The 24,479-nt window shown below is 41.3% G+C and overlaps 1 protein-coding gene across 1 annotated transcript; it reads right to left on the bottom strand.

Annotated features, from left to right (window-relative positions):
* Positions 1-13,065: 13,065 nt before the first annotated feature.
* Positions 13,066-23,844, bottom strand: LOC106695390 (leucine-rich repeat-containing protein 37A-like). Its single transcript, XM_023748206.1, has 2 exons — positions 23,797-23,844; positions 13,066-15,875 (listed from the first exon to the last, which is right to left on the bottom strand). Exon 2 carries the CDS (start codon positions 14,578-14,580, stop codon positions 13,066-13,068), a length of 1,515 nt encoding a protein of 504 aa, XP_023603974.1. The 5' UTR covers positions 14,581-15,875; positions 23,797-23,844.
* Positions 23,845-24,479: the final 635 nt, after the last annotated feature.

Raw genomic sequence — 24,479 nt, 5'->3', positions numbered from 1 at the left:
CTGGGACAGAGAGGCAGAGCCCCTGGGGATGGACTGAGAGCAGCCATAACTGCTCCCTCCGCCTGCCCGCCCTGTTGATCCCCTGCGACTTACCCCGCCCAAGCCCTGCGCAGAGCCATTTGCAGGATCGCCTCAGGCAAAGGCTAGATTAGCACCTCCCCAGAGGACAGAAGTTTTCCACACAGCTGATTCTCACAGCCAGTCGGCCTGGTGGTCAAATCCCTCTAGTATTAACTACAACGATCAAGGCTTAACTAGAACAAGACTGAGCACAAAGACCACAAGGGGGTGCACCAAGAAAGCATAAAAAATGCGGAGACAAAAAAACATGACAGAAATGGAGGATATAGAGCTAAAAAACGCAATTTTGAGGGCTTGCAATAAACTTGAGGAGAGCCTCACGAAAACTAATGAGACCCTCGATGCTATGATAAAGAAACTAGAAATTAAGCATACACGGACTGAAATAAAGAATATTATACCCAATAGCAGATCAGAGGAGCACAAGAATCAAGCCAAAGATTTGAAATGCGAAGAAGCAAAAAACACCCAACTGGAAAAGCAAAATGAAAAAAGAATCTGAAAATACGAAGATAGTGTAAGGAGCCTCTGGGACAGCTTCAAGCGCACTAATATCAGAATTATAGGAGTGCCAGAAGATGAGAGGCAGCAAGATATTGAAAACCTATTTGAAGAAATAATGGCAGAAAACTTCCCCCACCTGGTGAAAGAAATGGACTTACAGGTCCAAGAAGCGCAGAGAACCCAAAACAAAAGGAATCCAAAGAGGACCACACCAAGACACATCATAAATAAAATGCCAAGAGCAAAAGACAAAGAGAGAATCTTAAAAGCAGCAAGAGAAAGAGACTCAATTACCTACAAGGGAATACCCATACGACTGTCAGCTGATTTCTCAACAGAAACTTTGCAGGTCAGAAGGGAATGGCAAGAAATATTCAAAGTGATGAATACCAAGAACCTACAACCAAGAGTACTTTATCCAGCAAAGCTATCATTCAGAATTGAAGGTCAGATAAAGAGCTTCACAGATAAGGAAAAGCTAAAGGAGTTCATCACCACTAAACCAGTATTATACGAAATGCTGAAAGGTATCCTTTAAGAAGAGGAAGAAGAAAAAGGTAAAGATACAAATTGTGAACAACAAACATGCATCTATCAACAAGTGAATCTAAGAATCAAGTGAATAAATAATCTGATGTACAGAATGAACTGGTGATTATAATGAATCAGGGACATAGAAAGGGAAGGGACTATGTGATCACTCTTTTAAAAAAGCACAGAATGTACAACTTATTCCTTTTTTCTTTCTGCACCTATGGATGAGGACAGTGGGTGGGGAGTGAGGGCGGAGGGTGGGGCGGGAACTGGGAGGTCCTCTGCCGGCTGTCTTGCCCTTGTACATTTTTTATCACTTTTCTGTGCCAATAAAAAAAAAGAGAATAACCCAGTTAAAATTTAAATTATGAGTTTTTTGTCAAAATGCAAAATTGTTCTTCTTTGACAAAAGAACAGAAATCATCTCATGAGCCATGAAATTGTTGCAATACTCACAAATATTTCAATGCTGGCAAATTAAAAAGATATGGATCTTGAATAGTCATCAGAGGATTTTCATGTAGAATTCTGGAAAATGCAATAGAATTAAAATTGTCTGCATTTTTAATAACTGCTATGAAAGTTTATATTCATTTTGTTGGTTCAAAACGTGAAGGTTAAAAAAATCATTTTCGGTCTATTCTAGAGATCACCCTTAGAATCTGTAAAGCATTCTCTTTTGTTGTTGTTAATCTCACGTGAAGATATTTTTCCACTTCTTTTTTTAGAGAGAGTGAGAGAGAGAGAAAAAACAACAACAACACATCAATGTGAGAGAGACACATGGGTTGGTTGCCTCCACCACATGACCCAATGAGGGCCAGAAATAGAACCTACAACTCAGCTATGTGCCCTTGACCAGGTTGAACCCAGAATCTCTTGTTGTACGGGCCAATGCTCCAACCACTGTATAACACAGGCCAGGGCTACAAAGGATTCTTAATTGGGGAACTACCCAAGTCTCTGAATGATAAAGTGCAGAAGAGAAAGTAAAAAAGAAGAAGAAAGAAGTGGATAGCAAAGAAAAATATACTGAAGAACCTTTCAGATTGAAAACCCCATTAGTGACTATGCTGATAGGAAGCTCCTGCTCTACAGAAAATACCATTTCTTTTTTCTTTTTTTCAATATTTCAGAGAGGAAGGGAGAGAGAGAGAGATAGAAACATCAATGATGAGAGAATCATTGATATGCTGCCTCCTGCACACCGCCTACTGGGGATCAAGCCTGCAACCCAGGCATGTGCCCTTGGCCAGTATTTAAACTGGGACCCTTCAGTCCCCAGGCCAATGCTCTATCCACTGAGCAAAGCCGGCCAGGGCAAGGAAATACCATTTCCAATGTCCTCATAATTCAAGGTGCTTTTCTTTCATCTCCAGAAATTTTTTAAAATATATTTTATTGATTTGTTACAGAGAGGAAGGGAGAGGGATAGGAGCCACAAATGGGATAGATGTAACAGGAACTGGTGAAAGCCATGCTCCTATCACATACTCCCATGTGTATTCTTGCATCACAGGCTTTCTTATAGTGTATGTAATCACCTATTTACTTGTCAATTTCTTGGACTATTAGTGCCTGACATTTACTAGGAATTTAATGGATGTTTGTTTAAAAATAAATAATATTTTGATTACATATCAATCAAATAAATAAATTTCTTAATGACACAAACTTTTATTCCCAGTGCTGAAATAAATTTTCCTCTCAATTCAGTATTACCACCCCACCTCAATTCTTGAAAACAAAGAAGCCCATGCCAAAGGTCAGTTCTGGGAAAGCAGAGCATGGCATATGTCAGTTAAACAAGTCTCTTGGACTCTTTGTACCTTAGTTTCCTCATTTAAAAAAGAAAAAAAAAGAATGGCTCTTAAGCCATTCTTCTCGAGTTCAAACTGAGCTTATACCCAGCCAACCAATCACTATATGAAGTTTTTACACATAGCTTATTTCATGTGTTCATCTTCTATTTCACTTACAACTTGTGTAACAGCTGCATTCCATGCCAGGTCTGAAATGTTCCAAAGTTCACTTTGGTGATTAAATTGCAACCAAGATTTCTATTAAAAAAAGACAAGAGCAAAAGAAGAGAAAAAAATTCTTTCAGATCACTTATCCTTTAGCAGAGATTCTAATTTATATATGATAAAACAACCTCAATACTCCCTCTATACACTAAAATTCTTACTATGGGAGATATTTGCTTATGGTTTATGCTTTCATGTGTATACATGTGGTGCATTAGATACAAAAAATGCTTCTATTAAACAGATCTATATTTCTCTGAAATAAGGCTACACAACCTCAACACTATTGACATTTGGGCTAGATAATTCTTTATTATGGGGAACTGTCCTTTGCCTTGAACAATAATTCTGGCCTCTGCCACTAGATGCCAGTAGCAAATCTACAGTTCTGACAACTACAACTCTCTTTGGCTATTGCCAAGTGTCACCTGGTGCAAAATCACCCTGGTTGAGAACCACTGCTATAGAATGGTTCATACTGTTTTTAACTTTTTGAGGAAAGTCCATACTGCCTTCCACAGTGGCTACACCAGTCTGCATTCCCACCAGCAGTGGAGGAGGGTTCCTTTTTCTCCACATTCTCACCAGTACTTATCATTTGTTGATTTGTTGATGATAGCCATTCTGATTGGTCTGAAAAGTTATCTCATTATTGTTTTGATTTGCATCTCCCTATGATTAGTGACTTTGAACATGTTTTCATATGTCTCTGGACGTTCTGTATGTCCTCTTTCAAAAAGTGTCTATTTAGACCCGTTGCCCATTTTTGTTGGATTATTTATATTCCTTTTGTTAAGGTGTATGAGTTCTCTGTAAATTTTGGAGATTATACCCTTATTGGAAAAATCATTGGCAAATATGTTCTCCCATGCACTGGACTTTCTTGTTGTTTTGTTGATGGTTTCTTTTGCTGTGCAGATAGAATGGTTCATTCAGAATGTGACAGAATTCTCACACTAATCTATGCTAGAGACTAATGGGATTTTCTACATAAATTTAGTAGTTTTCTAGTAATAAAATTTTAATCTTACTTCAAAATAAATAACAAAAAGGTTTACAATAATGTTTATGAAATTCCTAAACACAATGAGGTTATATTTATAACTTACATATATTGTAAAAGAGGTAATGAATCAAATGCATTCTTTTCAATAAATTCTATCTTATTGCAGGACAAGTCCCTAGAAAAAGTAAAAGAAAAATAGTGTTTAATTACTTATTAGTATCTAATTAGTAGGAATAACTGGTAGAGGTTACAATAATATTGAATACACAGGTTTAGTCTAAACTGAAAACCTTAAGAATTGTGATTTGAACCATCCAGAACCCATTATACTGCCCTCACCAAAAGTCTCACCATCAGGATCTTCACAAATACAACATACAACTATAGATCTGGATACATTTTGAAGGTATTTATTCCTGAGAGCAGAAGAATTGATTAGAAGACCCTTTGTGGTCTCATCAAATTTAGATTATGAGCTAAAGTTTATATCTTCGTGTACATTTATAAATGTCTAACATTAAAAAAAATAGTCTCACATCTACACACCTTCCTGGTTTACTTCTGTGTTTTAGACAAATTCAATACCAGAAGAAATAAAAGATGCCTTTTCACATAACTTAAAAGAAGTGACTGCTCTAAATAATACAGAACTTTGAACTAATACAGAACGTTGAACTAATGATACTTTCTATTATACTAATAGCAATTCATTTCTTATTATACATTGTTTTAATTCCATGTATTTAATGGCTTCAGTTATACAGTGGTCGGACAACAGAACACAACATGGTGCTGGATTTTTATTTGAAAACACCACCCCTTGTCTATAATTGACTGTCTTATTTCCATTGATTCCACTTTAGTCCCTCACTTTTCTCACTTTTCTCCTCACTTTTCTGTCTTCTGACTGGTGTTTCCATCTATAATCTCCCTTTTGCTAAACCATCCTGCACACAGTCACCAGATTAACACTCCAGAAGTGGTTCTCAAATACTAGTCAGCATCACTTGGGAACTTATTAAAGATTGAAATTCTCAGTCCGACTGTGGATCGACTGAATTAGTAACTGAGGGTACAGCTTGAGTTTTAACAAGCCCTCCAAGTGACTCTGTTGTAGGCTAAAGCTTCTCCTCCAGCAATGGTGTGATAACTAGGTACTTGGCATCAAAACTCCAGAAGATCTGGCTCGAATCTCTGCCGCCGCCTACGTGTACTCTACAGCTACTCAAGGTATATTTTCCCAAGCTCCTTTTGCAAGCTTATTCTACTCAAGATGTCTGTCCATTGATCCCCAAAAGCCCTTCAAGGTCGTGTTCAAACAGCATTGCTCTACTGACATCTTTGCTGATCCAACATAAAGTCTTTTTTCCCTCTGCTGTCACCAAAACCAATTTATATATTCATTTCTTACAAAATATTAATAGAGTTATTTTTGCATCCTATCTCCTCTGAGTATAAACTCCTTAAAGTATGGACTGGGTCTTGCTCATCAGCATTGTCTACTGACATGCAAACAGGTGCAAACTGAAATATTTATCAAATAAACAAATAGCTGGGAAGTAGAGAAAAATGATTTTTAAAAGAAATGTAGTTTTATTATTTCATGGCTCCCTCTTGTGTGCCACTGCAGCACATAGTCTTCCATTTAGTACTTGTGCTCTATGGTTTGAGTTGCTATGTTTATTTTCCCTATGAGAGCATGAATTATCAGAAGGGTAGGAACGCTGACATACCTATCTTGTGCCTATAGTTCTAGGTACAGTGCTTGGCATGTTCTGTTTTAGCTTGCTTATTGATTGGCATTTTTACTGAATGGGAATACTTTATGCTAGCATGAAATAGGTAGCTTACAAAGTATTTCACAGTAGAAGTAATGAATGACCTAACCTATTGAGCAGTTATTTACTTCATTTTATTTCCTCCAAACTGTATGGAAGGTTTGAAAGCGAGATAGCAGAAGACCAATATAAAAGTTGATGTCCCTCTGAAGCTTGAAAGTTAATAATACAAATGACTATTTTTAGTGTCATGTGAGGCTCTTTATACCTACTTGTCTGAAGCCTTCCATATTTGCAGAAAGAATCCATTGCTAAATAGCATCATTCATTAGCCTAATAAGGATTAATGACATACACAGCTCTGGGTGCCATGTACAAAGAATCATAGTTGAGTTTTTATAGTAATGAACATCTCCCTATTTCTAATAAATAGGATACTAGGCAAGCATTTCTTCCTTGACAAGGAGGCTGAAGAGATTTTTATTTTGTAATTAGTGAAGTTAGGGGCATTTCTGATATATTTACTTAGTGGAGACATTTCTAATACCACTCAACCATCATTTTAAACACTTACTTTTAGTATTGGTATACCAATTCTTGCATTGAAATCCTCAACACCAGTCTGCTCTCTTCATAATATAATATGTTCTTAATAATATTTTTTACATAAGTCATCTGCTAAAACATTTAATTGTAAATGTTAATCTCATTTAGAATAAATTATCACAAAATTTTGGGTTAATAGCATTCAAATAATGTAAATGCTTTATAGTTTCTTGTCCTATAGGAGGCAATTTGAGGTTAAGCTAAATTCCTCTCCTTTGACTAAATCAACATTTTAAAACCTTTATGTAAAGGTCAGACAGTAAATATTTTAGGCTTTGCAGGCCTCAAATAGTCTGCCTTGCATATTCTTCTTTGTTTCTTTTCTTTCAAAGCCCTTTAAAAGTGTGAAAATCCTTCTTAACTTATGTGCTGTAAGATCCAAACAATCTGGGGGAGGAAGGAGGTGGCCGGGGAGAGGTAAATGTGGGGGAAAGGATACTTATGTAATACTTTAAAAAATAAAGAATTTAAATTAAAAAAATGTAATGAGCAATCATAGGCCCAATTTGATTCTTGGGCCCTAAACTAAATATAAATATAAGCAGATGGTATATAAACCTTATATAACAAGGCTCATAATGGTGTGTATCATTACTCAGACCTCATCACCACTTTTACTCCATAACTGAAGAGTTTTTCCTATCAATATTTTGTCTAGAGGGCAAAACTGAAACTGAAAATGCATAGGAGATATTAAATGCTAGAGATGAGCTACACAGACATGGAATTGTAGAATTTTATTGCTGGAAGAAATTGTAGAAATTTTTTCATTTAAAACCCTTATTTTATAGATAATATAACTAAAATCTCATAAGTAAATACAATTAACTTACAAATACTGGAGGGAAGCCAGGCCTTCAAATGAATCTTTACGTAATTCTCTCAAATTATTTGCACTGAGATTTCTGAAAAATGAAAAGGTTATATCTGGATCAAAATGCAAAATAACTACAACTATTTCCTGCACAGAAATATATATGGGGAAACCCGGGTAATGGTGCCCGCGAAATACCCTAATTTTTATTTAATTGAAGGAAGATAATCTGTTTTTTTTTCAAACCTTTCTTCTCCCGTCCTCTTTTGCAAACAATATAGCATTCTAAAATGGATTCACTTTCTTTACTCAGCTTTCTTTCTTTCCAAAGAACTTACCAATATTTGAAATGATATGTACCTAGTTAATACGTATATATGTGTGTATATATATACACAATATAGGCCTAGTGCACAAAATTCAGGCATAGGGTAGGGTCCATATACCTGGCTGGTGATCAGGGCTAATTGGGACCTTCCGGCTGCCTGGCCAGGGCCTCCCTTCCCTGGTTGCTGGCTGCTGGCCAGGGCCTTCCTTCATTTGTTTCGCACCACTCCCTGATGGTCAGCACACATCTTAGCAAGCCATCTGCCTCCCAGTCGAATTCCCATGGGGACCATATTAGGCTTTTATATATATAGGTATTCATTTTCATATTATATACTTGTAAACCCCTTGAAAAATGGAGTAATTTGTCTACTTTGTTCTTGAGCATGTAATTCTGGCACATAAAACAGTTCCTGGCACATAGCAGACGTTCCATAAATACTTTTTCCATGATTTCAGAATATGAAAAACATGGTTTTTAGTCTACTACTTTTATTTAAAACAAATCATCCATTTACTATTACTCATGAGAATAAGCACAGCTTTATAGGCAAGGAACTGTCTTTCTTTTCCTCTACATTTGTGACTATTAATCTTTGGAGACAAGAGCCCTGTGAGAATTTCATAAAACTATGGACCCTTTCCCTAGAAAACTACACTTTCTTGAATACATGCCAAAGTGTGCATATAATTTTCATTTGCTGATTACCACTTCAGGCCAGAGTCGGTGAATAGCATTGTATGGGTTGAATTCAGGGGGCCAAACCTGAATGGGAAATAAAATTACATCTCTATTTTCACAAACATCTACCAAAAATTAGCATTGCCCTAATTGTGAATGTAGGCAACAAACCATACTAGATTAACAGTATAGTACTTCATTGGGTCTCCAATAAATTCACAGATGTTTTCATATAATATATTTGTTGCAGATATCTCAAAATAACATTTATTCTCATCACTACATTGAAGTTATAATAGTTATCAGATCAACCACTATAGCTTGTGTTACTTATGAGAGGAGCAGATTTGACATGGCTGGTTTTGCTTAGTGGTTAGAGTGTTGGCCAACAAACCAAAAGGTCATGGGTTCGATTCCCAGTCAAGGGCACATACCTTGGTGGCAGGTTCAATCCCTAGCCCCAAACCAGCAGGAGGCAGTCAATCGATATCTCTTTCTCATGTCTCTCTCTCTCTCTCTCTCTCTCTCCCTCTCTCTCTCCCTCTCTCTCTCTCTATTTCTCTCTTTCTCTCTCTCTCTCTCTCTCCCCCGGATTAAAGAAAAACGTAAAAAAGAGAAGTAGTATCAATAATATTTTTATTGCTTTAATTTAAAAATATACTTTTATTAATTTTACAGAGGAAGGAAGAGGTAGAAAGAGAGAGAGAAACATCAATGATGAGAGAGAATGATTGATCAGCTTCCTCCTGCACAGCCCACTGGGGGTTGAGACTGCAACTGGGCATGTGTCCTCAATGGGAATCCCACAGTGACTTCGATGTTCATAGGCTGACACTCAACCACTGAGCCATGGTGGCTGGCCTTTCAATAATCTATTTTTTAAAAATATTTTAGTCCTAGCTGGTTTGGCTCAGTGGATAGAATGTCTGCCTATTGACCAAAGGTCCCGGGTTTAATTCTGGTCAAGGGCACATACCTTGGGTTGCAGGCTCTTCCCTAGCCCAGGCCTGTTAGGGGCTCGTGAAGGAAGCAACCAATCAATGTGTCTCTCTCACATTGATATTTCTCTCTGTCTTTACCTCTCTCTTACACTCTCTCCAGAAATCAAAGAGAAAATATCCTCAGGGGAGGATTAAAAAATGAATAATCATAGGAAAATAAAAAATGTTTTTAAATACGCATTTTAATAATAGCTTTCCTTTATTTTCATATATATTTTAACTTATACACCTTTTAAAAATATAGTCCTCAAGAATATAGGCTTCTGCAGATAACCAAGAGATATTTGGGAGGAAAAATGGTAAGAAATGGTGCAGTGGGTGGTCCACTGACTCTAAGTTAGGAACCTCTTCTTTCCAAGGTATAAATCTCAAGCTGACTTAGAAATCTTCAAACCTGCCTGGCCAGCATGGCACAATGTTTGAATGTCAACCTATGAAGCAAGAGGTCAGGGTTGATTCCCAAGTAGAGGTATATGCCCAGATTGCGGGCTCAATCCCCGGTGTGGAGTGTGCAGAAGGCAGCCAATCAATGGATTCTCTCTCATCATGGATGTTTCTATCTCTCTCTCTCTCCCTCTTCCTTTCTGGGATCAATAAAAAATAATTTTTAAGAAACAGATGTTCAATAAATAAATAAAAGTATCTGAATTCACAAGTAATCAGAAAAATTCAAACTTAGGTGGGACCGCCTTTATTTACCCATTAGATCAGCCAAAAAATGGAGACTATCTAGTGATGGAAGGATAGAAGACAATAAATACTGTAGTTGCCCACTTAGTGGTGTATCAATTGGCATAATTTCTTTAAGGAAAATTAAATGCTGTATCAATATAGTTTCATCCCAACAATTCCATTTCTAAATATCTATTCTACATAAATACCAGCCCATGGTCCCAAAGATGCATGGACAAGAATGTATGTTGTATCAAATACATGTAACAAGAAAACTGGACATAATCTAAATATCATCAATAGGGGGGTTATTAAACTATGGAATATTTTGAATTTAAATGAATTGGGTAACCCTCTCTCTAACAAGAAGGAAACATGTGTAAGATATATTATGAGGAGAAAGAATCAAGACGTAGGATGTTATCAATTATGTAAAGAAAGATATGAAAATCACATAACATACCTATTTTGCTATCTGTAAATATGTATGTAGGCAAATGCATTGAGAAGGATATGTAAGGAAATATAGTAAACATAGAGAAGCAGTTACCTTCGGGTGGGGATGAGGACACAAGCAGGGTTTTCACTATATCTGCTATCTAATTTTTATATATTAAAAAAATAATCATGTGTTGCTTATTATAATAGAAAATAAGTTTCAATTGACTGTGATTATAAAGAGGGCCTACCAAATTTAATTTTTTAAAATGAACAGAATTGCAATCAATAGACTTGATTTGGGATACAGAGTAGGAAATACCTTTTCTCAGAGCTACTGACCTCAAAATTTTGGATCAAGAAGTTCTTACAATGCAGTTAGTTTTTTTAAATTTACGTATGGAGAGAATATACTCACAGTTTCTCAACCAAATGGTATGACTTCCACGTATCTTTACCAATGTAAGAAATGGCGTTTCCTTGCAAGTTTCTGCAAAGAAACAGTTAATATCATTGAATAAGTAAGAAACAAATGAACAGAATAAGTAAAACAATCATTGCAACCTTGATATTTAAATGCAGGAAACACAAGCTTTCTAATTTCCACATCTATCAGCTTTCCAGTTTGCACAATTAATAAAGATATAATGTGAGCTCCAGTTGGTTTTGCTCAGTGGATAGAGCATCAGCTTGTGGACTCAGGGGTCCCAGGTTCAATTCTGGTCAAAGGCACATGCCTGGGTTGTGGCTCCATCCCCAGTAGGGGGCGTGAAGTAAGCAGCAGATCAATGATTCTCATCATTCATCTCATCATTGATTCTCATCATTGACCTCATCATTCTCTCTCTCCCTCTCCCCTCCTCTCTGAAATCAATAATAATGTATTTTTTTAAAAACCCACAAACAGTGAGAATGTGTCCATGAATTACAAGTGTTTAAAAGAAGCTGTTAAATTCCTGAGGTTCAGTTTCAAACACTAACTCAGTGGATGACTTTGAATCTTTAGCTTTGTCCTCATCCCTCAGCAATAACTTACCTATTCAGTTTACATATTTTTCAGGAAGGTCAGAAAAAGTCAGTTATCTGTCTGCCCCTCTGCCTAGTGGACATCTCCTCTCAAGCAGAAGCCTTCTTGTTGCTTTATGCTCACCAATGAAAGAAGCCCAAACTGAGCTCACCTCCTCAAACTGGCTCTTTCACAACTGCTGTATGCCCACCTGTCATACCACCATCATTCTCCTCATCATCCAGGACAGAAATTTTCCAGGCTCATATTTGATCTTTCTCTTTCCTGTACATCCCATCCTCACTCCAGTCAGTTACTAAAGCTTGTCAGTTCTTCCTTTATAGTGTTCCGAGGATTTTCTTTCTTCTTCTATCACAACACTCTGATTCAGAGATTCAGAGTCTTCTCACTGAACTCCTAGAGTATTCTATTTGGTCTCCCTGAGTCAAGATTTCCTTTCTAGATCACTCTACCTATGGAATCTGAAATAATCCCCCCGCCCCCCCTTTTTTTTTACTCATCTGTCTTTCTCACATGAAAATTTTCAATAGGACTCCTTTTCTCAGTGTAACTTCAAAACCCCTAGATCTGATCGTCAAGAGTTTTCATCATCATATTTTTCACTACTTCCTAAACCAATTCTTTATAACCAGACTGGTCTATTAAGTCATGATCATTCATGTAGCCATGCCTTTGCCCTACTGTATTCACTATTTTACCAAACCATAGCCTCCCTTTAAATCCCAGCTAAACTCCTGGGTTATCCATGCAGCTTTCCCTGACTTCCATACACCAATAACTAAAGATTCTGCTGTATTATAGCACCTCTGGCCTGTATTTCTTTTAGAACTTAATTATATATCACCTACTTTTTTATGTATATTCCCTTTCTTCCCCCCTACCACTGTCATGTTCCATAGACAAAGTCATACTTCTGTGGCTCACACAGTACTTAAACCTGGGCTGGAAACAAAATGGGTCATTTATATAGAAAGCCAGGGGGCAAAGATAAGTTCTAGATATGACTGAGGGATCAAATAATAATAGCGAACACAGACATATGTTAGAAAATTATACATATGTATACACACACACACACACACACACACACAAACACATTAACTCTTCTAAAACTCACAACAATCCTATGTAAAGGTAACTATATAATCTTCATTTTACAGGTGAGGAAATTGAGTCTCAACACTAATAAAGGCGTACTGGGTTCAAACCCAGTCACTCTGGTTGTAGAATCTCTACTCCTAACCACTTTGTTGTATCACCACCAATGAGTCTGGGAGAGGGCCATGTGGCTATAAAGAGAATGAAGCATAAGTGGGAGGACAGTAGAGGTTAAGGAATGAAGTGCTAGGGCTAAAAATTTGGAAAAATAATATGGGCAATTTGCAAGCAAAAGACTGGTTAAGGGGGAACAATAGTATTAAGGAGAATACAAATAAGGAATAGTTGTCAAAGATAAAAACAAAGTCATTCAACATGGTTTGGGGGAGATGAGGAAGGCCCAGGAAGACCTCAAGGAAAAGGCTGCCATGTCAGCCAGGATGCAGAGAGCAAATGAGGAAAGGCAATACTTACAAGATGGTGAAGGTGCCATTATAGGTGCTGGGCTCTGGTACTGGCACTCTGTTGAGCCTCTGCTTTGAGCCAAAACCAATACATGACAGTGTCCCATTACTGCAGGAACAGAGCTCACAGATGTTCATGGTGGCACTCTGTTCAGTCATTGGAGGAACTGTCTCTGATGACTCTGTTGGCTGAAGTTCTGGATGTTCAAGTGTCACCTCAGGGTGCTTTGCAGGAGCTGTAGTCTGCTGCAGGGCTGTAACATCAGCCTCCAAATTCGGTTCTGGAGTGATGGTGATCTCCAGGTCCAAAGGTGGAAAGGTTGGCTGATGCGCCTGAACAGTGTCTGGCGGTGGGAGTGTCACCTCAGGGTGCTTTTCAGGAGCTGTAGTCTGTTGCAGGGCTGTAGCACCAGTCTCCACCGTAGACTCTGGAGTGATGGTGAGCTCCAGGTCCACAGCTAGAAAGGTTGGCTGAGGAGCCTGAACCGGCGCTTCCTGTGGAAATGTCACCTCAGAGGACTTTGGAGGAGCTGCATTCTGCTTCAGGGCTGTAGCCGCAGCCCCCGAAGTGTGTTCAGGAGTGATGGTGAGTCCCAGGTGCACGGGTGAAATGCTTGGCCACTGAGCCTGAACCAGCACTTGGGGGGGAAATGTCACCTCAGAGGGCTTTGGCAGAGCTGCAGTCTGCTGCAGGGCTGTAGCCGCAGCCCCCGAAGTGTGATCAGGAGTGATGGTGAGTCCAAGGTCCATGGGTGGGATGGTTGGCCACTGAGCCTGAACCGGCGCTTCCTGTTGAAATGTCACCTCAGAGGGCGTTGGAGGAGCTGCAGTCTGCTGCAGGGCTGAAGCCGCAGCCCCCGAAGTGTGTTCAGGAGTGATGGTGAGTCCCAGGTCCACGGGTGAAATGCTTGGCCACTGAGCCTGAACCAGCACTTGGGGGGGAAATGTCACCTCAGAGGGCTTTGGCGGAGCTGCAGTCTGCTGCAGGGCTGTAGACGCAGCCCCCGAAGTGTGTTCAGGAGTGATGGTGAGTCCCAGGTCCACGGGTGGAAAGGTTGGCTGCTGAGCCTGATGGATGTGAGAATTTTTTATCTCTTCAAGAGGCACAGAAGGTAGAATTGATCTCTTTGAAGAGTGAACATATTCACCATAGGGTTGCTGTTTATCTTGATCTCCGTGGTGGTCCAACAAAAATTTCAACGGCTCAGAGGACACTGCAGGCTGAGTTGCAGCTTCTTGTTGGCGTGGAAGCTGAACTAAAGCCTCCTGAGGTTTTGGAGAAGGTTCCGTTTCCTCAGGGGCCTCTGCAAGTACAGCTGAGACTTCATGGTTGACAGAAGAAAGTTCAAGGTGTGCAGGATTTTGCTGATCCCAAGACCAGGGCTTGGTGGGCCCCAGGGGCATGGAGGTCAGCAGTATAGAGTCCATGGCCACCTCCGGAATCGGAGCTGCCTGGACCTGCAGCCACAACAGCTGCCATAGGAACAGGAACCGTGGGGCCCACATGTGCAGCCCGGACATGACAGGCAGAGGTCCGGGGCACAGTGAGCCACCAAGGCGAATGGGGCAAGGAGGGTGACCCAGAAGACTGGGGCACAATAGGTAATCCAAAATAATGGAGCACAATTAGCGATCCAGGAGACTGGAGCACAAGGAGCGATCCAAAATACTGGGGCACGTACACGCAACCCAGAGAAGTGGGACCAAGTCCCTGAGCTGAGCAGGAGCCCAATAATTTGCAGCCATGTCACAATTGGCAGCCCTGTCACAATTGGCAGCCTGTCCTGCATGTGCCCCTTAGCAACCAAGCACCCCTCCCCCACCTCAAGTTCTAACCTTTATTTAGGCAACCTTTATTATTCTTGGGCTGAAGTGCCTACAGAAGAGGGATCCTTTTCCCCAAAATCACCAGCGACCAAGTGGTTCCTTTCACCTGCAGAAAAGATAACTATCTCCCTCTGGGTCTCCCCTCCCACTCACAGTGAGGCAGGATTTGGACTGCACACTTGGGGGGCCCCAGAGCCCAGGCATGGTGGGATGTGGGGAGGGGGTGTAAAAGAAGGTGGGAGGAGGGGAGTATTGAAGAGCTTTCCAAGAAAGCCACAGGGCCTGGCATCTTGTTATAATGTACCCCACGAATCACAGAAGGACGCCTCAAGAAGTCGAATTAAAGAGTCACATTTATTGCAATCCGGGGCTCTGAGGGGGCATTTCGCTCTCCCAAATCTCGATTGATAAGATGGCCGCAATACCAGATTTATAGAGGCAAAAATCAGAAAGGTATTGAGTACATCCCAGGGTTTGGGATGAGGAACCTGGTTGGCAAAAAAGCAGTTTGCAGAAGCAGAATTAAGCATGTTAATTATAGTTTTGGGTCTCAGGATCACTGCCTTGACAGAAACACATTATCTAGAGCCCTCGGTTCTTGGGACCACTGAGTCACCAGGAACACATTATGTAGAGCCATCGAGGCAATTTAGAGTAAATGTGCTCTCCTGGTTTTGGGGACTAAAAGAATGTGCTTCCTAAAACCAGTAAGATCACAACCAATGGGATATTCACATTACAATCAATAAGGCATTCAATCGAATGGGATGATTTCTATAATTCAGAAAATCAAAATAACTTTTCTATTGTTAAGCCAAACAGCAGGGTTAGAGTTAAGCAACAGTTTCTACCTAAGATGGTTGCTACCATACTTTATTCCAGGAAATTCAGAAGAGCGAGTCCAGTCTGGCAATCTGAGCTCCTCTTCAAAGCTGAAATCTGAGAGTCTTCCTCCCATGGCCATACTGCTTCCTGGAAAAATAGCTGACCTACAAAATACACCAGAGTGGTGTGGAGTGGGACACACTTTACAGTTCAAAAATGTTGCCATTTTCTTGAAATTCTCAATATCCATGCTTGATTTTTTTTTTAAATTCCCACCCAAAGATATGTTTATTGATTTTAAAGAGAGACAAGGGGGTAGGGAGAGGGGGAGAAAGAGAGAAACATCCATATGAGAGAGAAATATATCGGTTGCCTACAGTACACAACTGATATCACATGGCATCCTCACATGGAGAGTAGACAGAGAGGAAGCAAGCTCTTCATGACCCTTACAAGGACACTATTCCCATTCATGAGGGCTTCACCCTCATGATCTCATCTAACCCTAATTACTTGCCAAATGAAATAATACTATTGCATTGGTCATTGGGTTTCAACATATGAATTTGGGTTGGGGTGACATAAATATTGAACCGTAACATTTCAATTTTGGACTTAACTACGTTTGTGGTTCTTGGTTACGCTAGACCTATCAAACTAATACAGACTCCAACTACCCTTCAGGAATGGTTTTGAACTTCAGTGATTAGTGGGTTGAGAAATCTTCTCAGGTCTCTTGATTAATATAAAGCTAATTGAAAATAGCATATGCATAAATAACTTCCCTTAATCTTTAGAGAATAAAAGAATTATCACCTTTTAAAAATATATTTTTTGTTGATTTAAAAAAAGTAGGGAGAGGGAGAGAGAGATAGACACATCAATGATGAGAGATAATCATTGACTGGCTGCCTCCTGCACACCCCACACTGGGGTTTGAGCCTGCAACCTGGGCATCAGCCCTGACGGGAAATCAAACCATGATCTGATCGTTCATAGGTTGATGCAGCCAGGCTATTTATTACCTTTATAAAGGAACATTTCTCAGCCAGACCCCACAATTAATTCACAGCTTGGGGCTGTCAGGATAAAATCTGTGTATTTCCAACCACCCCAGGGAGTTGATCCATAATCCACCAGAGACGAAGAACTTGAAGAGCCCCAGATAAAGTCAGTTAATTAAAAAATGAAATTATGTTCTAGGACTCTATCTACAAGGAAAAAATGATGAAAGAAAAATCAGAAACTCAAATCAAGCTCCAGATAACTGAAAATTCCAAAATTCTTTCTTGTTGGTTGGCAAAATCTACATCATAGTATAAGTATTATTGTTCTGACTAATTAATGATGTCTATGCCCATGGGAATGCTGGCTAGCCATAAAACAGCAAGAAAGAACACTCCCCTAGAGCAAGCATGTCAAACTCGTGGCTGGCGGGAATGAGGCATGTGCGGCCTGCCGGCTGCAAGTTTGACATGCTTGCACTAACAAAACCATTTAAGGCAGAGACTTAAAAAAATCAACTGAAAACAGCTAACAAATTCAAAGATCAAGTGGCTTGTTTTTCTGGGAAATAAATGAATAAGAAAACATAATTTTTGTTATTTGTTTACTCTTATACTATTTATTAAAGAACCACTGATGTTAAAGTAATAAACCAACGCATAGCCACAAATGCCATTGAAAGCCAGCTCTTGAAATTTGCTGTAATTCCAGTCCATTCAAAGAGCGCATGATTCTCTGCCACCTTATTTTATTTTTGACAAAGTCTGGTTGCATTTTCCAATGAGTTCTGGTAAGCCAGCCAACAACTCTCTGACCTCTCCTATATTTTTTGGAATTTTAAGCATAAAGCCAGCAAGGACTTGCCTGGTGTTAAGGGAACAAAGTTATTTCCGATTAAGACTCTAATTGGATAAAATTCATTAAGAAAATAATTTAGTAATGCCAACTAAATTTACAAAGACTTATATTGATCTTTAAGTTAAAGATTGAGTGTACAATGGCGAGCTAAAATGAAACATTGTTTACAGAGCGGTGCTGGGGCCGTGGTCTTCTTCCCGTGCCTGTGTGGCAGCCTTACTAACTCAGAGACTTAAAATAACCACAAAGGATGATCTGAAATTAAAACTGTTTAAAAATATATATTTTTATTGATTTCAGACAGAGAAGGAGGAGGGGAGAGAGGAACATCAAGGATGAGAGAGAACCATTGATTAGTTGCCTACAATATGGACAGGTGCCCTGACCGGGAATCAAACCCGGACCCTTCAGTCCACAAGTCAGCGCTCTATCCCAGAGCCAAACTGGCTAGGGCTGAATTTAAAACTAAAAGCAGTAGTCACGTTCTAGGCTAGAATCTTACCTGACTAAGTTCAATTTTCACCTTACTAAGCCTGTATGTTGTCTTTTTGCATCTACCATAACATTCCTTTGGAATCTCAAAATCATTTCCTTTTTCTAGACCCCTCAAAGCACAGGTACCACATTAGAAGGGAGACCACAAATGCCCTCACTGTTATTGAATTAGTTGCTGACTATTAACTATCTTGTACCCACCTATGTAAAAGAAATATGTGCCTCTCTAACAGGTTTGGCTCAGTGAATGGAGTGTCGGCCTGCGGACTGAAAGGTCCCAGGTTTGATTCTGGTCAAGGGCCTGTACCTGGGTTGCGGGCACATCCCCAGTGGGAGATATGCAGGAGGCAGTTGATCGATGTTTCTCTCTCATCGATGTTTCTAACTCTCTATCCCTCTCCCTTCCTCTCTGTAAAAAATTAATAAAATATGCCAAAACCGGTTTGGCTCAGTGAATGGAGCGTCGGCCTGCGGACTGAAAGGTCCCAGGTTTGATTCTGGTCAAGGGCCTGTACCTGGGTTGCGGGCACATCCCCAGTGGGAGATATGCAGGAGGCAGTTGATCGATGTTTCTCTCGCATCAATGTTTCTAACTCTCTATCTCTCTCCCTTCCTCTGTAAAAAATCAATTAAAAATATATATAAAAAATTAATAAAATATATTTTTAAAAAAGAAGTATGTGTCTATCATTTTACTTTTTATTCTATCACCAATGGATTTAATACATGTAAGTCTTATTTGGATTGTAATGTATCAAATAAGGTGCGAAACTGCCATTCTCTGGAGCATTTTCTCAATCCTTTGAGATTCTGCTTCCCAGCAATTGTCAGTTTGGCTCAAATAAACTCACAAAAATTCTTACAGGTTTGAATATTTCTTAGGTTGACATAACCCAAACTGATCCATTTCCTCAACATAATTTTAAAACCACACAGCTAGGCGTGCAAAGGGGAGTGTGTGTGTGTGTGTGTGTAAGAAAGAGGAGAGAGGGAGAGGGAGAGAGTGAGGGAGAGGGAGAGAGAAAAAGAGGGAACAGGGAGGGAGACAACCTCTCTAAATCCTTAAGTCCCTTTTAAAGAACAGATACATAATAAAAACCTAAAGGAAACCACATTAGAAACACAGAGAGGTTTGCAAAACAAGAGGCTTCTTTCATCCCAAAAATACCAAACCAACACAAGGGGAGAAAAAATGAATGCAATGGATCCATGTGCCAAAGTTTTGGTCCTGCCTCATGGAGACACTGCAAGCAAAGCCAAAACAAATGTGATAATTCACCTGATTCATTCCCAGGCTGTGCCTTAAACACACTATGTATTTATGTATTTGCCGGTCAACACAGAGAAAAACACTTGTTTTCATTCTCAGTAAGGAACTTTGGGAGGTAACTTGGGCAGGCACCAAGAGAACAGCATTAAAGAGGAAAATGGGAGGGCTGGGGGCAGAGAAAGAGCGAGCCAGTATGTGGCCTGCAAACTACAACAATGCAACCTCCATGAACAATGCGCCTCTGTCCTCTGGTAGATGTAGGTGTGCTGTTCTGTTGTGCTTTGTTTTTGTTGTGTGTGAGTGTCACTCGATGTGCCCTGGCATTTCCCCTCAGTCAGGGGAGGGAGGTTGGGGTTCGGGTTTGGGAGAGCTCGGGTGAGGGCAGAGGAGGTGGGCAAGAGACCGCAGCCATGGGCTGGGTGGGTACCTGTAGGCGCTGTGCCTCCTGAAGCTGCTTTCCCTGCAGTCACTGGCTGAGTCGGCTTCTTCCTCGTCCTCCCCTCCTCTTCCTCACCATCTTCCCCTCTTCTCCATCTGTGGTCAACGTACACCACACACTATTTGGATCTGTGCCACGGAGCCCCTTATGGCAGTGAGGCGCACCTATGACACAAGAACTCATTTTTCTTTGTTAAATGGCATTTAAATATATAAAATAAATATCAAAAATATAAATCTTTGTTTTACTATGGTTGAAAATATCAAAAAATTTCTATATGTGACATGGCACCAGAGTTATTTAGGGTTTAGGGTTTAGGGTTTTTCCAAATGCTGACACACCGAGCTCAAAAGGTTCGCCTAATGGCCCCAGGAGCTCAGGGTCTGGTGTGGGGGGGGGGAGAATGTAGGGGAGGAGCTGGCAGCAGCTACCTCCTGTGACTGCTGTCCCTTCCGCCCTGCACCATCTAGGTCCCCACCTCAGCCACCTCCCGGTGCTTCCATAGAAGAGGATTAGGCCAGACTTAGTCGGACCATGTGTCCCATGGCTACAGGTCCTGTGGAGAGGGAGCCTGCATGGAATGCATCACGCTTATAGGGAAGGTGAGGCAGGGACATCTATACCACCACCATGCAAGCTGTTGGATGAAAGAAATTATCTCATTGGAAAAGGCGACTATTTTTCCATTACTTGCTGGTACCTGCTGAGCTAGCGATCTGGTGAGCTACTGAAAGGGGACAGGAAATGAGTCTCCAGGACGGTCCCATTTATTTCTCCTCACCTTCTGGATCCCCACACTCACTGATCCCCATTCCCAGGCTGTGCCTTAAGCACACTATGTATTTGCTGGCTCACTGGTCAACACAGAGAAAAACACGTGCTTTCATTCTCAGTAAGGAACGTTGGGAGGTAACTTGGGCAGGCACCAAGAGAACAGCATCTGCAAACCAATTAACCACATAGGAACTGGAGGCCCTTGCACTCTGCCTAGAACCCCACCTAACCATTTCAGATAAGAATTCCAAATTGTCCCCATTGATTCTTATAGAAAATCTCATCGTCATTACACAATCCTTGTCATGTAGCGTCTGTGCCATGTTTTGCTTGTATGTGGCATTGAGAGGTTTAAATGTATCCCTTAGCCAAGGCTGCTGCTTTCTCCAAAAAACGCCCTCCTAGAAAACAGATAAATATGAATTCTGCATTTCCCTTGTTTCTCCTGCCACAAAACATGCTGGCCTGTTTCCCAGTCCCACTGCTTGACTGGGGGACGCTGTGCTATTGTCCTGTGTGTGGTTGGCACCATTCTGCATCTCATATTGTTAAGCCACCAGCATTTATCTGTGGTCATTTAGGTCAATTATTAAATCTTATTCACTCAGAATTTTTCACTCACGCAGGCATTTAACTCTCACTGACTTAATGTGATGTAGTAATGACTCTCCTCTCTTTGCAGGAGTAGAGGAACCAGTACATTCACTTGGAATCATGCGTCAAAGGATCTGTGTTGGACACAGAAGTAAGTAGGTAGGTTTGGTGCTGGGCTGAGCTGGAGGGAGCGGAGGAGCACACACATGACCCACAGTGGGGTCCACAGAGGCTGAGGCAGGACAAGTGAATGGAGCAGTGGCCCCACCAGTACGTTTCCAGAAATAAAGTCCTGAGGAGGGAAGTCGTAGGCAGTTACTGCTCACACACTCTTCTTTATCTCCAGCAACTCCTTGATAGCTGGCCAACAGTTAGGAAGGGTTTTTGTTGTGTTTTTAATAAAAATGCTTGATTATTTATTTTAGTTCTGGATTTCAGAGAGAGGAAGGAAAAGGGAGAGAGAGAGAGAGAGAGAGAGAGAGAGAGAGAGAGAGAGAGAGAGAGAGACTAGCTGCCTACCGCCTGCCCTCCTACTAGAATTGAATTTGAAACTGGGCATTTGCCCTCACCTCCTGATGCATGGGACAAAGTTCAACAAACTAAGCCACGCTGACTTGAAGTAACCACAAAGAATGGTTTGAAATTAAAACTTTTTAACTAAAAGTAGGTTATGGTAGGTAACCAGCTGGCCCCACCCCCTGGTTGAACTTCTGGTCAAGGACACAATTTGCATATTAGATTTTTATTATATAGGATATATATATATATATATATATATATATATAGAGAGAGAGAGAGAGAGAGAGAGAGAGAGAGAGAGAGAGAGGAAATATGCAAATTAGGCCAGGACACCATAACAGGTCATGACCATACACCAGGAGGTTGTGCGCACAGGTGAGGCCTGAGCTAATATGGAGACAGAGACAGGAGGGCTGGCAAGCCGTCGTGCTGGACTTGGGCCGGCCCCCTGGAGCCAGAGTGGACACAGACAAGGACGGGAGGTTGGGGGAGCTGGCTGGCAGCCTCCGCAATGGAGCACAAGCCTGAAGAGAAGACGGTGGGCCCGCATCCCGTGGAAGCAGCACGGCTCCCTTTGGCCTCCCGCAGAATTGGCGCGGGTCCCTCCCGGCTCCTGTGAGCGCTGGTGGCTTGATTCAGCCTCCTGTGGAAGCTTCGCAGCTCCCCCCCCCACCCCCACCCCCACCGGCGCCCGCAGAAGCAGCAGGTGGACTACTGCACACGATATCGCAGGATGGGCTACTAGTATCAGAATAACTTCCCCTGACAGTACATCAGGACAAATCCACTTATCACATTTCCTTATGTGCTTTTGGAATATGTTAAACCACCCCTAGAAAGTTTTTACTTCCAAAGCATATCCACATATACACATTTACCTGATGGGGGCTGGGGATGGGGGTGAGGGTGGGGGGCTTCCTCTGGCTACTACCCTTGGGCAAGCTTAGCCCCATCTTGGGCACCACCTCAGCCTGGGCAACAGCCCACTTGCCCGGGCTGTTGCCTAGGTGCCTGGAGCAGAGCAACTCTCCCCGTGGATCCAGCACATGGGCATCTACCATGTGGGGCACAGAGCTGGAGCTGGGGCTGCTTGAGTGGTCTGCCCCTGCTGGCCCCTCCGATGGGAGTGCAGGCAAGGAAAAAGGGAGTGCTGAGTGGGGAGGTGCTGGGGCCAGGCAGGAGGTGCAGGCCTGCAGAAATTTGTGCAGGTAGAAGGCCCATCGGAATTGCTGAGGTCCCTCTGGATCATCTTCAGACTTTTCTTCCTCTGGCTATTTGACCAGAACTAACAATGGGTGGAGCATGGTCAGTCAAGGGAGCTATGTCTCCAAGGAGCCTAGAAGAGATTGAGCCCATGAAGGGACCACTATAGGGCATGCAGTGAGGTTGGGATAGGATGGGGTGTGGGGGTACTATAGGTAACCCAGGCGGCTCTGTACTGTGGCATATATCTCATCAGGGCCTCCCTCTTTGTCTCCCTTTCCAGCTTGGAGGGGAAGGCAGGGGAGGCCCCAAAGGTGTCCCCCTCCTGACCCTTTGATGCCAAGAGATCTTGAGGGTATTGCAGGGGATGGGGGAGGGCGGGGGGAGGAACTTATGCAACCCATGCAGGCCAGGGCAGCAGTTAATCCACTCCATCCACAAACAGCCCTCCCTCTGACTTAAAACCTAAGCCAAAGTGCTACAGATTTTAGGAAACAACTCAGTACTAATCAGATATCCTATTTACATTTGATTCTTTCTTCTAAAGCCCTTCTATAAGAGGCAAAGGTTGAATATTTTCATGAGAGTTTATTTAAATCTTTGGTAGATAATTTTAATGGAAGGCTACATGCGATCAGTATTTGAAGCAAAATCTTAACCAAAATTTCCCTCCTCCAAGCATCCTAGCAAGAAGTCATCTCTAAAATTTTAAAGTAAAGGTTCTGTCAGGTATTGCCTAAAATGAAAAAACAAAAACAAACAAGCAAAAAGCCTGTGTTGTAAGGCAGAAAAATTCTGCTCAGACTTAGTGGTTTAACAAGGGGAGAGCTTGATGATGTATCCGAAAAGATGAGTTTTAAATGAAAGAAAAAAGGAGAGGTCCCCACTACTCCAACACATTCCAGAAACAGACCCTCCTCCAGCTTACCCAAAGGCTCCTCGGCCATGCCAACTCCGAGACTCCTGCACTCAGGATGACCCACCTGTAAAGCACAGAACTTTGGCTTTGCTTCTGAAGTGATGCAACCACAATACCTTCATTTTCCCTTTCTTCAAGGTCAGAAAGATCCTGAAGCTGTAAGTATTTGAAGTAAAGGTCCTTCCCAGAGTCTCAATGTAGACTTCAAATGTTTTGTTATTAGAAATAAAAACTAAATTCCAACAATCCCAGCTATCAGTTGAGGTGTTCTGCAGCTTCAAAATCAAGTAAGACTTGCAGATGGATTACTAGATATAAACAATTGTTTTTATAAGTACCATACAAATACTGGAGAAAATTATGGACACCATCACCCAAGTCTATGAAATTATTATTAATTCTAACTGGCAGTCCAATACTCAGATACTTCCACTTACAGGCCTCTCACATCTCCTCCCCACATCCCAGGTCTATTCTTGTCTCTAAAGTCTAGAATTTCAATGTTGAAAGGAGTCTAGTTAGTTCAGTGGTCGGCAAACTAATTAGTCAACAGAACCAAATATCAACAGTACTTCTTCAAAATAGACTCGCCCAGGCCCAAAACCGACTTTTGCGCATGGGCCACAAAGTTTCAATCGCACTGTAAATGCACACCCACACGTGGTATTTTGTGGAAGAGCCACACTCAAGGG

Source organism: Myotis lucifugus, unplaced genomic scaffold (assembly GCF_000147115.1).
Source record: "Myotis lucifugus unplaced genomic scaffold, Myoluc2.0 scaffold_1195, whole genome shotgun sequence".
Classification (NCBI taxonomy): domain Eukaryota; kingdom Metazoa; phylum Chordata; class Mammalia; order Chiroptera; family Vespertilionidae; genus Myotis; species Myotis lucifugus.
This window is presented reverse-complemented; position numbering and strand designations above follow the sequence as displayed.

Coding starts and splice junctions, on each gene's coding strand:
- LOC106695390 (XM_023748206.1), bottom strand. CDS start 14,580: ATGTCCGGGCTGCACATGTGGGCCCCACGGTTCCTGTTCCTATGGCAG.